The following is a 16041-nucleotide window of genomic DNA, read 5'->3' on the forward strand; positions in this document are numbered from 1 at the left end:
AAACAAATACACCATAATAGATTCCCCCAGCTAGCTAAAAGAGGGGTAAGTACCCTAGGAATACCACAGAGGGGAAGGAGGGTGGGTAATCCTGACTGCAGATGCATACCTATCGGACATCTACATTTATGGTAGGTACAAAACTGTACTATGTCCTTCAAGGATGCATCTGCAGTCCTAACATACGGGTAGGATACCATAGCCAAACTGGGGGAGGAGGTACTAAGATAAAGATGGTGTAGTTAAGATCCCTTACAAAACAGCAGTTGCAAAACCTGCTCGGGATCTGGAATATAAAGGAAGATTATAATGCTTAGCAAATGTATGCACGGAGCTCCAAGTAGCAGCTTCTAAAATGTCTTTGGTAGCCACTCCTCATAGGAAAGCTGTAGTGGTGGCTGTAGCTCTTGTGGAGTGAGGCCTGATCTTTTCTGGAGTTGTCTTTCCATGAAAAGAGTAGCAAAATCTAATGCAATTTCCTATCCATTTTGAGATTGTCTGTTTTGAAATTGCTTTTCCTTGCATTCCTGCTGCATATGCTACCAGAAGCTGGTCAGTTTTTCTGTTGGTCTTAGTTCTGTCCAGATAGTAGCGTAATTGTCTGTGCACATCCAAGGTATGTAGTAGTCTTTCCCCCCTGTTCTGTGGGTTGGGGAAGAATGATGGTAAATGAATCGCTTGGTTCAATGATACTCTGGAGACCACTTTTGGCATAAAAGTAGGGTTAGTTCTCAGAGACACTCTATCCTGATGGAAGATAAGGAAGGGCTGTACTGCCATTAATGCCTGTAACTCAGATACCCTTCTTGCTGAAGTGATTGCAAGCAGGAAAGCAGTTTTCCAAGATAAGAACTGTAAGTCTGCTGTTGCTGCTGGTTCAAAAGGGGGAAGTGTTAACTTTTCCAGCACATAGTTGAGATCCCATGTATGCAAAGGTGGTTTCCTTGGAGGCTTTACATTTTTGATTCCTCTCAGGAACTGCCTGAGTAGAGGATGAGAGAAGACAGGAGGATCCATGTTGTATTCTGCTGAAATTGCTGATGCATGAATCTTAATGGAGGAGTAGGACAGGCCATTGTGGAACAGTTCTGCTAAGTATTCCAGGATGTTTGCTATGTTTGCCAATGAGACATTTTCCCCTTTTGCTGCACTCCAAATGAGGTATCTTTTCCATTTGGCTGAATAAGTCTTCCTTGTGGAGGGTCTGCGAGCCTCCAGGATAATGTCCTTAACCCTCTGAGATAAATTTGGGTTATTTTGTTTTATGCAATATTCCAAGCAGCTAGTTGTAGTGTTTTCAAGTTTGGATGTAGGATCTTGTAGTTGTTCTGTGTTAGAAGTAAAGGACATAGAGGTAGAGGCCATGCGTGTGTCCGAGACATGCTTCTCAGTAGCGGGTACCAATGTTGCCTCGGCCAGTCTGGAGCAATCAGAATTATCCTTGGTTGATCCTTTTTGATCTTCAGTAGGACTTTGTACATCAAAGGAGGAGGTGGGAATGCATATGCTGTCAGGTTTTTCCAGCTGAAGGAAAGGGCGTCCACTCTCCAAGCAAGTGGGTGGTATGCTCTTGTGCAGAATTTCTTCAATTGGTGGTTGTGTGGGGAGGTGAACAGGTCTATCTCTGGTAGTCCCCATTTCTTTGTTATGGTTTTGAAGATATTTGGATGCAGCATCCATTCGTGAGCATCCGTGGTAGTTCTGCTTAAGGTGTCTGCTAGTGAATTTTCTTTTCCTGGTACAAATCTGGCCTGGAGTTGAATGTTGAGATTCAGGGCCACATTCCACAAGTCCATTGCCATCCGGCATAGAGGATATGAGTGTGTACCTCCCTGTTTGTTGATGTACCACATGACTGTAGTATTGTCCGTCCTTATCAGCAGGTGACCTTGTTGAAGAAATGGTCTGAATGCCTGGATTGCATGTTTCACTGCCAGCATCTCCTTTTGATTTATGTGTAGATTCAGCTGGTCTTGGGTCCATAGGCCTTGTATACACTTGTCCACCATGTGTGCCCCCCAGCCTAGGTCTGAGGCATCCGTGGTGATGGTCTGGCTTGGAAGAGGTTTGTGGAAAGGCAATCCTCTGTTCAACTGACAGGCCTGAGCCCACCACAGGAATTCTTGCTTCAGGCATGGAATTATTGGAATCTGGGCTTCTAGACTGTGCTTGTGTTGAGACCATACATTCCTTAGGTACCATTGCGACTTTCTCATATGCAGTCTGGCATGCAGAATCAATATTATGCAGGATGCCATGTAACCCAGGGCTTGCAGGACTTTCCTTGCAGTAAGCTGAGTCTGTGTTGTTAATGTCATGAAATAGACTGGTAGTTGCTTTTGTTTTTCTTCTATGAGAAAGGCCATCTGAGTTGTTGTATCCAGTTCTGCACCCAAGAATGTTATCCTTTGGGATGGTACTAGTCTTGACTTTTGTATGTTGACTGTGTATCCCAAGGCTTGCAGCAGTTGTATGACCTTTTCCAAATCTTTTGTTAATTTTGTCTTGTTGTCCGCTTGTATTAGGCAGTCGTCCAGGTATGGGTAAATTTGAATTCCCTGAAGCCTGCAATGAGCAATTACTGATGCCAGGCATTTCGTGAATACTCTGGGTGCAGTAGATAAGCCAAAGGGCAATGCTGAGAATTGATAATGCCCTGATCCTGCAAGAAATCTGAGGTGTCTTTTGCAATCTGGTCGTATAGGGACGTGCAGGTATGCCTCCTTGAGATCTAGAGTCACCAGCCAAGACTCCTTGCCCAGCATGGGAAGAAGTTGCTGTAGGGTCAGCATTTTGAATTTTGGGACAATGAGGTATGTGTTCAGAGCGGACAGGTCGAGAATAGGTCTCCATTGATTTTCTTTTCTTGGTACAAGGAAAAGCCTGGAGTAAAATCCTTGGCCTTGCTCCATAGGCAGTACCTTTTCTATGGCTCTCATCCTCAGTAGGTTGTTGATTTGTCTTAGAGCGTTTGTTTTTTGGCTTGGTGGTAGGTTTGGCATTCCTCTCTTTTTTGGTAGAGTGTGGAAGTGAAACCTGTAGCCTTTGTCTATTGTTTGTAAAGTCCATTTGTCTCCTGTAATGTAATGCCAGTTTACGGAAAATAAGGCTAGTTTTCCGCCCAAGGGTGCTTCCAGTTGTTCCCTGGTAGGCGGAATCAGAGCCAAGTCATTGTGTCTGTCCTGTGGAAGTGGTTGTAGCTGAATCTGTGGCAGTACTTCTCTGGTTGTTAGGCTGCCACTGACGTCCCCTGTAGGCACCCCTGGATTGACCTCTTCCTCTTGGGCGACTATTTCTGCCTCTCTGTGCTCTGGAGGAGTCTGGAAAGGACCAATTTTTCGAAGGCCAATTTCTGCTAAACCTCGGAGGTTGGACCTGTAAGAAATCCTTGACTGTTTGGACAGATTTTGCTTTTTCTTCCACCTTCTTTAGAACCTGCTGTGCAGGGGAGCCAAACAAACTTTGTTTCTCCATAGGCACATCTAGGAGTTTTGACTTAACATGGTCTGGTAAGGATTGTTCTTTTAACCAGGCATGCCTTCTAATCACTGTTCCAGTCATAGCTGATCTAAAGGAAGCCTCCAGTGCATCATAGCCACATTTTAAGAAATGGTTACTGACCTGCTGAGAGTTATGTACCAAATCCTGAAGAGACTTGCGGTCTATAGGTTCAGGAGAGGACAGTTTTTTATTTAGCTGGTCTAACAAAAATTCCTGGTACTGAATCATGTGAAATTGACAGTTTAAGGCCCTGGCCGAAAGAGTAGCAGAAGTATAAACCTTTTTACCCCATCTCTCTAATGCTCTAGATTCCCTTTCAGAGGGGAGAGGGTTTTTGGCAGAGGCAGCTGCCACAGCTTTGGGGCCCTGTGAAATGGTTTCAGGATCTGCAACAGGAGCCTTATACAAATGGTAGTGTGTGTCTGGGACCCTGTAATATCTGTCAGGCTTAGCAGGGGCCAGAGGAAGAGAATCAGGGGCAGTACAGGCATCATTATATGCATCATCAACAACTGTTAGTACTGGAGGAATGGCTAAAGGCCTATGCTGTGGTAAATGTAAAAAAGTCCTTAGCCTTTTCCTTGAATCTGAAAAATCCTGGCCCTGCCATTGAAAGTGTTCCCTCATAGCATGTAAGGTTTCCCCAAAAGAAAATTCTTCAGGAGGAGAAGCAGAAGGAATGGAGTCTTCTGCATCAGAATCCTCATAAGGAGAATATGGGCCTTCCTGAGGGTCTGTAATATCTGAGTCATCCGAGGAATAGTCTGTAGAAACAGGTTCCGGGGGTTCAGTTCTAGGCCTCTTATCTGGAGGGGGTTGAGAGGCCCTGTCTGGGTGAGGTTGGGATCCCCTGATCAAAGAAATGAGATCCTCAGCCAGGCTGAGCATTTGGGAACTAGAGTTAGGCCTGTGTGAGGGAGTTTTAACAGGTAAGGCCTTAGAAGATTTAGCTGCTTTAGCCCTGGAAAAAGCCTTGATAGACATAGATGCAGGGGGTCTAGCAGCCCCACGTGCAGGGGTAGATATGTCTAAAGGAATAGCATCTGATAAATCCTGGGTGCCTGCTTCAGTAGGGGTAATTTCAGTCGCAGATTCAGCCATGCTCTGTGAGGCCTCGGCTATCGGAGGCATGCTTTCGAAGGAAGAACCGAGGACTCGGTTTCAGCCGAAATCGATACACTCGCGGTTGGCCTAACCGTGGTTTCAGCCGAAACCACGGACCGCGAGTGTTGGTCCTTTTCCTTACGCATTTTAGCTAATTGTGTAGTCGGAGTCTCCGACGGCATTTTGTATGCAAAAGCGGGACCAAAAAACTCCTCTGCAAACTCCGACCGACGGCTAAGCGTCCGTCGGTTGAAGGAAGCACAGGCTAGACAAGCTGATATGTCGTGGTCTGGGCCTAAACAAGGAAGGCAGTAAGAGTGGAAATCCTTATGAGGTATTTGTTTCCCACAAGTTAAACAATTATTTAATTTGTCTGACATCGGCTGAGGCAAGAAAGAGTCCCCAACGGGGTACTTAGCTTTTTAGAAGTCTTCGGTAGTAGAAATCTCTGGATCTGACCGACCGGCTCTTGCGAACAGCTTCTGCTTCAGGCACCGCGCGGCAAGAAAGACTGAGGAAAATGGCGTCAGATGATGCCTTTATACCCCAGCAGCTATGACGTCGGATGAAGTACGACATCAGCCGAGGCCAGACCCAGACTTTGGAATCGGGCTGACCGAAGGGCTGCCTGAGGCAGGACAACCCATATGTTAGGACTGCAGATGCATCCTTGAAGGACATCTTACCAAAACAGTACATGTTTGAATGATCACTGGTGCAGTACCCACTCCTTCGTTACATCCCCATTTTTTCATGTGTTTTTTTTTTTAATACGTATGGGAACTTTTTTGTTGTAAGCATTGCCCTTTAAGGGTTCAGCCTCCTTCTCTCTGTTGGCAGGAAAGCTCTGAAGAGCTTTGCACTCAAATTAGTCTATTAGTCAGTTCAGCTCGTGCTGCTTGTAGTTTGGGTGCATGGAAGGTGCTACCAGTTGTTATATCATTAGCAGGATATAACCCATATAACTAAGGCTACTGCAGCAGTGATCATTGAAACATCTACTGCTATGGTAAGTTCAACTTACACAACCGTTGTGTCCTGTTGCTCCTACTTGGAAATATCTCAGTATATTTATCCCATATTGCTCTAGGTTCTGTTAGCATACCCTGATATTTTATAAGTTTGTGTTTCTCAGTATGGAGGATACTGTAACACTGGGTGTATCTATTTCAATGATTAATGATACTTTTGTCTTGTTTTCTTTGTTTCCTATATCTGGTTTTCTTGCTTCGACTTTCTTATGAAAACCAAAGCAGTGTATTGTGTAGAATGGCTCAAACAAAACTAATGTAAAAATAAAGCCATCCTGGGCTGATAGCTGGCAACACATGACTGCTTTATAGTCCAAAATGAACGGCAATAATATCCAATAAGCAAGGAATCCAGGAAATCCAATTTAGTAAAAAAGCAAATTTAATAACATACACAAAATTAAACACTTTCGTCCCTGCAAAGAGGGACTTTATCAGAACAACTACCATATATTGTTGGTGTTCTTTTATACTGCCATCTAATACAAATTAAGATAATTAAATACTTAAATACTTAAAGGAACAAAGCCATGCTTAAAATAAGTCACTTAATTCTATAAAACTTCATCAACATATTATAAATACTTCCATATATCAATTCAAATTCCAAACAAATATAATGGAAAATAATAAAGACTGTATATTTTTAAAAATATGTTTTAAAAGTGGTAAAAATATTACAAAGTGAGGGCATGTTTTTTTAAGAAGGGGGACAATAGTGCAAGTATCATTCATACCTGGAGATACCATGGCATTTAACCTCAATTGCCACTATAATTCCCTAATCTCCAGGTCTAATTCCCACCATCCTCCTCTTACATTATTAGGTATTATATCCATAATCCCAAATTTAAATCTACTTATACCTTTACACACTAGACTATGCTTGTAGAGGGCTTTATTTGTATTTATTTTAATTTAAAGTGTATAGATGTTCATAGGTTCAAAGGTTCATCGTTTCATAGGTGTGTACTAGGCTAATGGCCCTGGAGGCTTTACAAGCCTAGCCCATAGGATTACCCTGGCATCATGTCACCTGACCTTAGCTCCTAGTGCCTCTGTCGAGTAGAGTCACCGGAGTGATCCCCAGGGTGAATTTTCTATTTCCCATCCACTCATCAAGATTTCTCTTGAAGAGGGCCAGTGGTTTGAGAGAGTTATCTTTAAATACACTTTGGATTTCTCTGGATTAAACAAGGATCTTACTCGGTATGAATTTATTCTGGGAAGATCATGTTTAACAAATTTGTCATTATACCAACCTTTGCTGGAAGTCTTGGATAGGGGGGGTTGCCAGTGGATGTTGTTTATTTGAATATGGCAAAGGCTTTCAATAATTTCTCTATCATCAAATAATTTCCACAATGTTTAAATGTGTGATCTTAATCATTTTGTTATAAGGTGAGTGAAGAAATGGTTATTAAATAGAACTTGTAGAATAAGAACAGCTGATATGCAAACAATATTATTTGATGTCCCTTGGGGCTCAGTGGTGGGGCTTATTTTATCTGGCATATTTATGACATCTTTCCTCTCTTACAGTGGTTATGGATATGTAAATATGCTGATGATACTAAAGTTGTCTCAGTTATTACAGCTCTAGAGGACCAAAGTAAACTACACAGGATTGTGGATGAATTATTCTTATGGGCTACAATTAATAATATGGATTTCAATTTGAAAAAGATTTGTATTATACATTTTGGGTATAATAATCCTTGTTATCCATATGCAATGAATTATTGTCTGATTAAGGAGGTGAATGGTATAAGGAATTTAGGTATAATGTTTGTTATGGATTTGAATTTTGATTTTTATTTAAATAGATGTTATTAATATGTTTTATCTTGAACTTAGAAATTTACTGATAACTAGACAACAGGGATAGAATTGTTTGCTGCCACTATTCAAGGTAATTGTAAGACCAGTGATTGAATATGGTGGGTCTGAGTCTTTGTATGTCAAAGTATAGATAGAAGGAATATAAATGTGTTTCACTCATTAAATAAGATGTTTGAGGGTATTAGTACAGAAGATTGAATCATTATCATTCTTTTCTAGTGAGTATAAACTCTTAAAGGAAGATTTAATTGCAATACACAATTCTTTATTTCATAAATGATATGGAGCTAATGTGGGTATTTCTAAACTGAAGCATCATTTAGGAAACAGAAATAATTATGATGTGGTTAAAGAGGCAGCTGTAACACAAGAAAAAATTCATTTCATTTTAGGGAAGGTGTTGATGGAATTCCTTACTGCGCAGATAGGAAAATGGAAACCATCACCTTGTTTAAACAATGCTTGGATAATTTCATGGTTAACAGGGTGATTGAGCCTAGTCTTGTCAGAGGCAAACTCTTCAAAGGCCTAGTAAGGCTCTGGGTTTGAAATGTAGAACATCGAACACTGGATAATTTAATGGTTGTCTTTCAGGGATACTAGGATTCATATCAATAAAGAATTTACAAAACACTGGTAAAACAAGGAAAATATATATTTACTATGTAGAAATGTTTACAAATGTGACTGCAGAAAATATTTCCTCTTCTGTTTTAACTAATCTAGTTGGACTGATTGGATCCTATATCTCACCAGTTCCTTTAGCACCCTCACTCATCAGCCAATTGTATTTCTTTATTTATAAGCTTATTAATAAAAAACAGCTTAAAAAGAGACAATACCGAAAATACTGTACACATGATATAAGTAGAACTTTTTTATCCCAGAATGATTTTCACAAGTTTGACTAAAGGAATAAAAAATGGTCACATCCACCTGACTTTATAACTTTAAGTACATCCAGGGTAGTGCTAACATTAGCTCTATACACTCTTAAATCTTTACGTTTTGTTGATGGTTTCTGCCTACTAACAAATGATGACTTAATTTCAAAAACTGTCTAATGGACATGAAACAGCTTACCTTCATAGTAACACCAGCAAAGTGGGATGTTACATTAGGTTTTTGAGAAATAAGATGCCTCCTCATGTTGGAAAACAATCCATCTGCAACAACTGTGAGAGGTGCATACAGTTCCTGAAACAAAGTGAAATGCAAGTTATGAGTTATGAAATGTAAAAACTTCAAACACTTCATTTATACTATACAAAATAAGTCAGCCTTGAAGTTGCCCAAATAAAGAACACAATTATTAATTAACATGATTTGGAAACTTCTTTAATTTGTGTTTTGGGTGTTATCATGTCTTAACATGCACTGTCCTGTATATTTCATGAGCATTTTGACGTTTTTTCAGTGATTATAAAGTTTTGTTTTATTCCCTCTTGCCACTTCACATAGTTAAGTGCATTTATTGAAGGAAAGTGATTTTATGTTGATGTAATGGGAGCTGTACTTCACAGGTTCATAGGTTCATAGGTAGGTACTAGGCTATTGGCCCAAGGGCCTATGTAAGCCTAGCCAGCAAAGTTCCATAGCTTACACCACCCAAGAAAGTTATTTTCCTGTGCCACTGTCCAGCAGAGACACAGAGGTGATCCCCAGGGTGTATTTCCTATTTCCTATCCACTCATCAAGATTTTTCTTGAAGAGTGCTAATGAAGAACTTTGCTTGACATAGATGGGTAGCTTGTTCCAGAGTATAGAAAGTCTCTGGGACAGGAATCTATCATTCCAGCGTGTCCTGTTTATTATGGTGACAAGGTTTAGGTCCCCAGAGCATGTAGCTTGGAGGGATTGGGATTTCTTTACGTGTAGCATGCCCAGCAGCTCTGGGTTTGACATAGCTTTATATGTTAGGCAGAGATCACCTTGGAGTAGGCGATATGTTACTCAGTAAAGCTGGAGATTTTTGAGGCGGTCAGTGTAGGGCATTTGTTTGAGGCCAGTAATCCTCTTTGTGAGGTACTTCTGTGGCCCTTCCAGCTGCTGCAGATGTCTTGTGAGGTACATTCCAAAAGGGGCATTTTACTCTATAATGGGTCTAATGAGTGACAAGTAGAGGGGAACGATGATCTTTTTTTTCCTGGATGAGAACCCTTTTAAGATGAGGTGTGCCACATAGAAGGACTTCCTAACTACTGTGACAATGTGACTATCAAAGGAGAGACTACTGTCCACCTGGGTCTCAAGGTCTCTTATCATGCATTCGGTGTTAAATAGATTGCTGCCTATGTGGTAATTCATGGGTACAGAGTTTTTACCAAACGGGATGACACTGCACTTTTTGGCATTGAGCTTGAGGACATGGCTCTGACACCAGGCATCTGTCTCAGTGAGACCCTTCTGTAGGATGTCCACATCATTTGGGGACTTGACTATGGCTCCTAGTTTGCAGTCATATGCAAACTTTGTTAGCCAGAGGCCTTCTGTGGTAGCCTGTACTTCAGAGAAGTAGATGACAAACAGGAGAGGTCCCAGGATGGAACCCTGTGGTACTCCACTTGTCACTGCTTTGAGGTCAGATTTGGAGTCTGCAACTTTTACAGTGAGGGTTCTGTCAGTGAGCCAGTTGGCAACCCATCTTGTGTCGTAGGGATTTATACCTAGTTCACATGAGTTTAGCTATAATTCCAGAATGGGGGATGGTGTTGAATGCCTTGGCAAGGTCAAGATAGGCTGCGTGAACCACCTTACCCTCATCCACGGCTTTGGTGACTGCCTCAAAGAAGTTGATCAGGTTCAGGAGGCATGATCTGCCTTTCACAAACCCAAACTGGGTGGGATCCAGAGTTTGGAGGTTACCAATGTCTTTGTTTATGAGTTCCATGATGATACGTTCCATGGCCTTGCAGACCAGGCTCGTCAGGCTAATAGGTCGATAGTTCCCAGGATCAGTGGTGGCTCCCCCTTTGTGGAGTGGGATAACTGTTGCTGTGTGCCATTCAGTGGGCACAAAGCCTAATGCAAGGCTATTATTGAACATGGTGCTTAAGTGGGGAGCCAGTTTGTTCTGAAGTTCATGTAAAATGCAGCCTGGGATGTTGTCCGGTCCCATGGATGCTGTGTGCTGTGTTTTTGGCATTAGAGAGTGCAGCTTTTACCTGCATAGTTGTGATTACAGGGACTCTGCATTCTTCCTGTATAGATATGGGCCCTTTATGGGGTGAGAGGGGGGTAAAGTTAGCACTGAACCTAACTGCCAGGATGTTGGCAATATCAGTAGGTTCTGTAATTTTCATGCCTTTGTGCTGTAACTCAGAGCAGATCTGGGTGTTGCCATCTAGATTCCTGAAATAGCTATAGAATGCTTTGTGGTTGTCCTTGGATTTAGTGGCGATTTTGTTTTCATAGGTAGCTTTGGAGGATCTTATAAGGGATCTCAGCTTCTTACTGAGGCTGACCAGGGAGATCCTCCACTCATGGGATTTTACTCTCTTTTGCAACAGTTTCTTCCTTTTGTTGTACAGTTTGTTTATGGCTGGGGACCACCAGATTGGCTTCCTTTTTTTGGAGGATAGCATCTTGGTTCTGTTTGGGATAGCACGATCCATGCACTTGTGTAAGTGCTTATAGAGTGCATTTGTGTAGGATTCAGCAGTTGTAACTGTATTGTCAATCTGCATGGGTGTCATGAAGTTCACCACTTCTGTGTTAAGAAGCATGAAGTTGGCTTGTTAATTCAAATTCTGGGCTTAATTCACATCGACTGGCTTATAAAAGGAGTCTATATTAAATGAACAAATGCTTAAAAGGTTGAATATGGTATTAACAACACCTTTTAGGCGAACATTCATTTACGCAAACACTCACATACCCAAAAATCATGTATTCATAGGTTCATAGGTTTATACTAGGCTATCAGCCCTAAGGCATTTATAAGCCTAGCCCTGAGTTTTTGTGGCTTATGCCACCCCTTATGTTAAAAAATACTGAGCCCCTTAGTTTGTTGTGCCTCTGTCCAGCAGTGACACAGAGATGATTCCCAGGGTAAACCTACGATCTCCCATCCACCGGTCAAGATTTCTCTTGAACAGAGCCAGCGAGGTGCTCTGTCTCACATGGACCGGGATTTTATTCCACAACATAGGGAGTCTCTGGGTGACAAATCTATCCCTCCAGCATGTCCTATTTATATCCGTGCTAAGGTTTAAGTCGCTTGCTCTAGTGGATCTGGTACATTTGGATTTTTTGAGGTTGAGCATGCCCATTAATTCCGGGTTGGACATGGCCTTGTATGTCAGGCACAGGTCACCTCTGAGCAGACGGTATGTGACTGAATAGAGCTGGAGTTTCTTCAGTCTGGCAGCATATGACAGATTTTGGAGTCCCTTTATCCTTTTGTTGAGGAACTTTTGGGGTCTCTCCAATTGCTGCAGGTGTCGGGTGAGATACATCCCGAATGGGGCATTGTACTCGATCATTGGTCTGATAAGTGAAGAGTACAGGGGAACAATAACCTCACTTGATCTGGATGTGAATCCCTTCATGATCAGGTGGGCAATGTAGAAGGTTTTTCTAACCACTTTAGCAATGTGAGTGTCAAAGAAAGGCCACTGTCAACCTGGGTCCCCAGGTCCCTGATAACCTCTTCTGTGCTTAGTGGATTGCCACCTATATGGTAGCTTGGGGTTACCTTGTTTTTCCTGAAGGGTATGACTATACATTTTCTGGCATTTAACTTTAGGCCATGGCTCTGGCACCAGCTATCAGTTTCTGTGAGACCCTCTGAAGGATATCTGTGTCCGATGTACTTTCCACTATGGCTCCCAGTTTGCAGTCATCTGCAAACTTTGTCAGCCATAGTCCTCCTATGTTAGCCTGTACTTCTGAGAAGTAGATGCCGAACAACAGGGGCCAAGGACTGAGCCCTGTGGGACACCACTTGTGACCGGCTTGGAGTCTGACATGGCGCCAGCTACTCTAACCCTGTGGGTTCTGTCCTTTAGCCAGTTTGCAACCCATCTTGTGACATATGGGTTTACATTTAAGCTGGTAAGTTTATCTATAATACCTGAGTGGGGTATTGTGTCGAAAGCTTTTGCAAGGTCAAGGTAGGCTGTATGGACTGCCTTTCCCTCATCAATGGCCTTGGTGACTGTTTCGAAGAAGTCGACCAAGTTCAAAAGGCATGATCTGCCCTTGACAAAGCCAAACTGGGTCAGGTCCAATGACTGCAAGTCCCCTATGTCTTTGTTTATGAGTTCCATTATGATCCTCTCCATAGCTTTGCAGACCAGGCTTGTTAAGCTTATGGGGTGGTAATTACCAGGGTCCGTAGAGGCACCGCCTTTGTGGAGTGGGACCACAGTTGCTGTACACCACTCCTTGGGCACGTATCCTGTGGTAAGGCTAAGATTAAACAGCTGCCTTATGTGTGGGTTTAGTTCCTCATTGAGTTCGTGTAGCACACAGCCGGGGACACCATCCGGTCCTATTGATGCTGTGTTTTTAGCTTTAGAGAGAGAGCAGCTTTCACCTGCGCATTGGAGATGTTTGGGAGGCTGCACTCCACTGGGATAGTTATCTCTCCTTTTGGGGGGGAGAGGGGGGTGAAGTTTGCACTGAACCTGTCTGCCAATATGTTGGCAATGTCTGTGGGTTCAGTGATTTTTGTATCATTTTGGACTAATTCTGAGCATATCTGGGAGTTTCCACCCAGGTTTCTAACATAGCAGAAGAAGGCCTTATGATTGTCTTTTGAATCTATGGCAATTTTTCTCTCAAAGTTGGCCTTGGATGATTTTATGAGTGCTCGTATTTTTTTACTAATAATGATCAAAGGTGTCTTCTCTTTTATGGATTTTGCTCTATCATTGTTTGGCCAACACCATTCCCCTAGTGCCGTATGTCATGGGGCCATACACAAACAAACACAACTTCAATACCTTAATTAAGTGGGGGGGCTTCACCCCCACACCCCCCCAACATGGAGGGGCTGTGTCCCCCATAGGTTCATAGGTTCATAGATTAGTACTAGGCTAATTGCCCTTGTGGGCCATTTTAAGCCTAGCCAATTACCCCATATGAGAATCAAACCCTGCACCTTGTGTTTGCAAGGTAAACACCTTAACCATTCTGCCATCCTCCCACCCCCCCCTAACTAAATATTCCAACTCCTAGATCGCTCTAAGTTGGGAAAAAAGGCAATTCCAGATAACGGCCAACTTGAACAGCACATGTGCATCACAACTTCTGCAGTAACTAACTGCCTGTGTTTTATATAACACTAACAGGAAATAAAATGCTACGATTTGCACATGTACTTCTTTTAAATTTCTGAGTTGTACAACACTTTACAATTTCAGTATATTACTCATTCGTACTGTTTACAGAACACAGTACTTAAAGAATTATTTATATTTACAAAGTTATAATACAGCTACTCACAACGTGAACACCTTGATGTCAGCCAGGAGTTTCCTGAGAGATGGCCAACTATAACTTTTCGAAACTTCAAATTTAGACATTATGATCTTTCGCTAAACTGAACATTCACTTAAAAGGTGTTGATAATACTGTGTTCGACCTTTTAAGCATTCTTTTGTTTAATATAGACCCTATAAAAGTGTATCAGAAGTGTCGCACTAGTTCCATCCTCAGAGAATGATAATGCTGTTACTTTTCCTATTATTTTATGCAGTGAAGGAGCTCAGTGATGTTGTTTATAGTCTTATTCTAGAAAGCTTATGCAGCTAGATAAGCAAGATGGATTCTGAATGTGACTACTGCAGTACTAAAAAAGAGGGTGATCCTGCACAGCTATTCAAGGAAACAGTACCTTCCTACATGTGATTCTTTTATTTGCTTCCTTCTCTATAAATTATGCAAAATTTACTTGGCATTTTCTGAAAGAAAGACTTTCTAGAGTTGTGCTATTTATATTCAATTGGCAAAACATATTTTACTGGCTCAGCAAAGCTAAGAAGCTTGGTGCAAAGTGTACTTTTTCTAGTATTACAAATGTTGGATTTTAACTGTCGTTTTATTAATTTATATAAATATGTTTTAATTTATTGTATAGTTAGTTTTTAAACCCTTTAATACACAAAACACTTAACCACTTTATTGTGTATAGACACAACTTCATTATGGTGTTGAAATGCAGCTTATTCTGATATATTGCAAGCATGCACTTTATTATGCATCACTTTACAACTTAAATAATTATTAGCAGCATTACAGAATAAATATCATCAACAGCATTGTTAGCTCCTATCCGCTGACAAGATAGCATAGCCAAAAGAGGATAAAAATACACATTTAGGTAGTTATATAACCAGTTATGGCACAGAGGTAGTACATCAGATAAAAAGATTAGGACACTTGTGTGTGTGCTCGTGCACGTGTGTGTGTGTGTGTGTGTGTGTGTGTGTGTGTGTGTGTGTGTGTGTGTGTGTGTGTGTGTGTGTGTGTGTGTGTGTGTGTGTGTGTGTGTGTGTGTGTGTGTGTGTATGTGTACACACACACACACACACACACACACATATGTATATATATATATATATATATATATACACACACACACACACACACACACACACACACACACACACACACACACACAAGTAAGTTTTGATTGACAGTTATATGAACGAAAAGACAACCTTCTGAATGTTGAGAGAAGGCCATGTTAACTGCTTATTGCCAATATCTGAATAATGACAGCTCTATTTAACTACATTCTTCATTTTCATTTTTTTCTGTTCTCTGAAACTGATTGTTTTCTTTGAAGCATCACTGCTATGAAAATCAAGTCCATTCTCAGGCATACATCTCTAGTGATTCTGCAGAACACCTTGTATTGCATAAGGAGTGCTGATTGCCAGCTGTTGATAAGAAGCATTTGGATTCGGAGTGCTGAGAAGGAGTCCAAAGCAAGTGATTCAATGTCATTATCTAAGTGCTGCAAGAATTCCATGATGTGCTCTCTCTCTCTGTCTCTCTCTCACACACACACACACACACACACACACACACACACACACACACACACACACACACACACACACGCATCCAAACCTCTTTTTCACATTTTTGCACAAGAGGTCAGGGTGTCACATCATCTGTGGCACTCATCTAGAGTCAATTTTCAAATAAATATGTATATATATTTTATCTGTCTAATCTATCCATCTATCTATCTAGCTATCTCTCTCTCTCTCTGTCTATTTGTCCATTGACATACAATGAAATCTATTTTTGATTGACATCTGTTTAGCCAACAAAATATGGTCAAATATACATGGTAAATTTAAAAAACGAGCAGGCTCCAGGAACACAAAAACACTATATATTAATGTGAGCGCTTTCGTTTGAGAAAATGCTCCAACTTCTTCAGGCAAAACCTAAAAAGTACAGTTTTGTACCTACCATAAATGTAGATGTTCGAGTGCTAATACAGCTGCAGTCATTACAGATGGGTTCTCCTGCCGTCAGGCGGGTCCTCGGTCGGCCGAATTCCAAAGTCTAGGTCCAGCGTCGGTTGTAGTCACTTCTTCCC

The 16041-nt window shown here is 41.5% G+C and overlaps 1 protein-coding gene across 1 annotated transcript in view; it reads right to left on the bottom strand.

Annotated features, from left to right (window-relative positions):
* LOC122798187 (squalene monooxygenase-like) overlaps positions 1 to 16041 on the bottom strand; it is a 1523743-nt gene that overhangs the window by 638674 nt on the left and 869028 nt on the right. The window contains exon 5 of the mRNA XM_044066934.1: positions 8562 to 8675. Within this exon, the coding sequence (XP_043922869.1) occupies positions 8562 to 8675 (114 nt within the window). The remainder of the gene's footprint in view (positions 1 to 8561; positions 8676 to 16041) is intronic.

The sequence above is a fragment of the Protopterus annectens genome, chromosome 3.part1 (genome assembly GCF_019279795.1).
Source record: "Protopterus annectens isolate FY-2018-M chromosome 3.part1, PAN1.0, whole genome shotgun sequence".
In the NCBI taxonomy this organism is placed as follows: domain Eukaryota; kingdom Metazoa; phylum Chordata; order Ceratodontiformes; family Protopteridae; genus Protopterus; species Protopterus annectens.